Raw genomic sequence first — 3,032 nt, 5'->3', positions numbered from 1 at the left:
AAGCTGTAGCCCCTCAGGGGTGGGGGGCTGAGCACTCCCTTCCTGTGTACCCCATGCTGGGCTATGTACCCCTGTGCCAAACTGCACCATAGCATACACCCCTATGCCATAGGTTCCCCCCCATGCCATAGCCCCCCCCCCATGCCATGAGCCCCCCCAACCAGTGCCATAGCCCTCCAGGATGCTATAGACCCCCCCCACTTGAAGTAGCTCCCCAGAGTACCACAGCCCCCCCCATGCCAAGCACTCTTACTACTCCCTTATACCTTGCACTCCATCTCAGGCCATACCCCAATACAGCTCACCCCACACCCCAATCCATACCATGGGCTGCACCCCATACCCTGCAGCTCATGCCCCCTGTGCCCCCCCAGCACCTTCCCCCCCCCCCCAAATCCTCATGTTATGCAAGGCCTCAGAGCTGCAGCTGTGCAGGAAACCACAGGGTGAGGGCTGCAGTGTTGGGTGCTGCGGGGATGCCACGCTCCCCCCGGCCCCATAGTAAAAATAGCCCCACAGGATGCAGATGTGTGCACGGGGGGAGCCCCAATCCCAGCTCTCCCAATGGCACCCATAGGGCACACCCAGCCCTGTCCCCCCCCCCCCCACCAGCTCCTCCCTGGGGCTGTTCTGCCCTCATTCTCCCTTGCCACAACGTGGGCCCCATCCGGGGGGGGGGGTCACCCCCACCCGGAAACCTGTCCTGCTTTCACCTGCACCCGCAGCTGCATGTGGCACAGAGCCTCGTGCTGAGCCCATCCTGCATGGCCCCATAGCACCCCTGCGGTCCCCAGCCCCATCCCTGCCCCCCACTACAGCCCTCAGTGCCTTTCCTGCATCCCTGGGGATCTCAGCACCCCCAGTTCCCATTCCAGCAGCCCTATTCCAACCTCCCATGTCCTGTCCCCTACAACAGACCCACCCATCCCCATCCTTGCACCCCTTACTACCCCCTCCATCCCTCCATCCTTGGGGTTCCCAGCACCCCCAGCCCCACTCCATCATGGCCTCCCCATATCCTTGTTCCCCCAACCCCATCTCTGCACCCTTTCTCCCCTTTCCCCCCCATCCCCATTCATTCATCTTCAGGTCCAAGTCACCCCAACCCCATCCCTACCCCATTTTGCACCCCCCGCCCCATTCTGATCCTCTTAACCCCATCCCTGCACACCTCTGCCTCCACTCCATCCCCATCTCCCACATCCTTGGGGTTCCCAACCCATACCCACCCCAATCCCACCCCACTCCATCTCATCCCAGCCCTCCATCCAATCCCAACCCATCCCTTTCCACCCCACTCCATCCATCCCATCTCTTCCCATCCCTCCCCTCCACCCCACTCCATCCATCCAATCCCTTCCCACACCACTCCATCCATCCCATCCCATTCCATCTCTTCCTACCCCATTCCATCCAACCCATCCCATCCCACTCCATCCAGCCCATCCCATCTCTTTCCACCCCACTCTATCCAACCCATCCCATCTCTTCCACCCCACTTCCATCCGCATCCAACCCATCCCACCCCACTCCATCCCAGCCGCATCCCAGAGCCCCTACCAACCCAACTGCCAACCATCCAATCCCATCCCATCTCTTTCCCCCCCACTCATGCCAAACCGCACATCCCACCCACTCCCATCCCATCCCAAATCCCACCCCACTCTAGATCGCATTCCATCCCATCTCTTCCCATCCCACATCCATCCATCCCAACTCATCCCTTCCACTCTGCTCCATCCCTTTCCATCCATCCCATCCCATCCCATCCCATCCCACTCCATCCCATCCCATCCCATCCCAATCTCTTCCCCCCCCCCACTCCATCCAATCCCATCCCACTCCTCTCAGCCAACACCTTTATTTCACACCTCCATCACAGTGCCTGACCTCAGTGCATCCCCCACCCCAACCCCGGGGAGGGGTGAAAAAAGGGGGGACACCATCCCCTATCTTGTACTAGCAGGTCCGGCAGCCACCATCACCCCATCAAATGGGGGGGGACACACCGTGGGACCCCCCCGTGGGCAATCCCAGCCCAGTCAGTGCGTCTTGCAGTGCACGGGGTGCAGCAGAGCCATGTGCTCGGCCCCTTTGAAGGGCAGCTTCTCGGTGGAGTAATAATGCACGACTTCGGGGACGCTGGCAAAGCCGCCGCTGGATTGACTCAGCGTGTATTTGTGGTCCTTGGTCTCCGCCACCAGGATGTGCACGCAGCCTTGGCTGGTCCTACGGGATGAAGGAGGAAGGGGGGGGGGGTGTTTGTTGGTGGTGGTCGTGGAGGGGGGTTGGGGCTGCAGCCCCCCGATGGGTCCCACCCGGCTCAGCGGGGCAGCGTCCGCCCCTGTGTTTGTTCCAATCCGGCTCTGATTGTTTCGGCTCCGGGGGCTCCGCTTCCTCAGGAAGGAAACGCCGCCAGCGCCGCCGACAATGAGGGTGGGAGGGGACGCTCTGCAACCCCCCACCCCTCCTTCCCCCCCCCACCACAGCACCGGGCAGCTCGGGGCCAGCCGTGTCCCCTAGGCTGGGGGGGGGGGGGGGGCACTCCATCGGGGCTATGCTCAGAGAGCAATGATTCCCACTGCCCTCCATGGGGGGATCCTCCTGTGCTGGGACCCCCCCCCACTGCTAGGAGTCCCCCGCCCCCATCCCAGTGAGTAGCAGAACTCCCATCTAGTGCCGGGATTCCCGTCCCCCATCCCAGATCCACAATCAGTCCATCCAAGGATCCCCCTCCCCAGTACCAGGACTCCCCTCCCAGTACCAAGATAACTCCACCCCAGTGCCAGAACCCCCCAATCCAGTACCAAGCCCCTCCCCATCTCAGGATCAGGACCATCCCATCCCACTGCCAGGACCCCCAGCCCAGAATCAAGGTCCCCTCCATCTCATCCCATTACTAGGATCCCCTCTCCATTGCCTAGATACCCCCATCCCAATGTCAAAACCCCCTCCATCCCATCCCATCCCATCCCATCCCATCCCATCCCATCCCATCCCATCCCATCCCATCCCATCCCATCCATTACCAA

At 61.8% G+C, this 3,032-nt stretch overlaps 1 protein-coding gene across 1 annotated transcript in view; it reads right to left on the bottom strand.

The window, feature by feature from the left end:
- Positions 1 to 1,845: 1,845 nt before the first annotated feature.
- Positions 1,846 to 3,032, bottom strand: part of SHE (Src homology 2 domain containing E) — a 6,527-nt gene continuing 5,340 nt past the window's right edge. Inside the window, exon 6 of the mRNA XM_015884538.2 lies at positions 1,846 to 2,229. Coding sequence (XP_015740024.1) covers positions 2,043 to 2,229 — 187 coding nt within the window. The 3' untranslated portion in view covers positions 1,846 to 2,042. The remainder of the gene's footprint in view (positions 2,230 to 3,032) is intronic.

Source organism: Coturnix japonica, chromosome 25 (genome assembly GCF_001577835.2).
Source record: "Coturnix japonica isolate 7356 chromosome 25, Coturnix japonica 2.1, whole genome shotgun sequence".
Classification (NCBI taxonomy): domain Eukaryota; kingdom Metazoa; phylum Chordata; class Aves; order Galliformes; family Phasianidae; genus Coturnix; species Coturnix japonica.
Note: the sequence above shows the minus strand (reverse complement) of the source record. Positions and strands in the feature narration are given on the sequence as shown.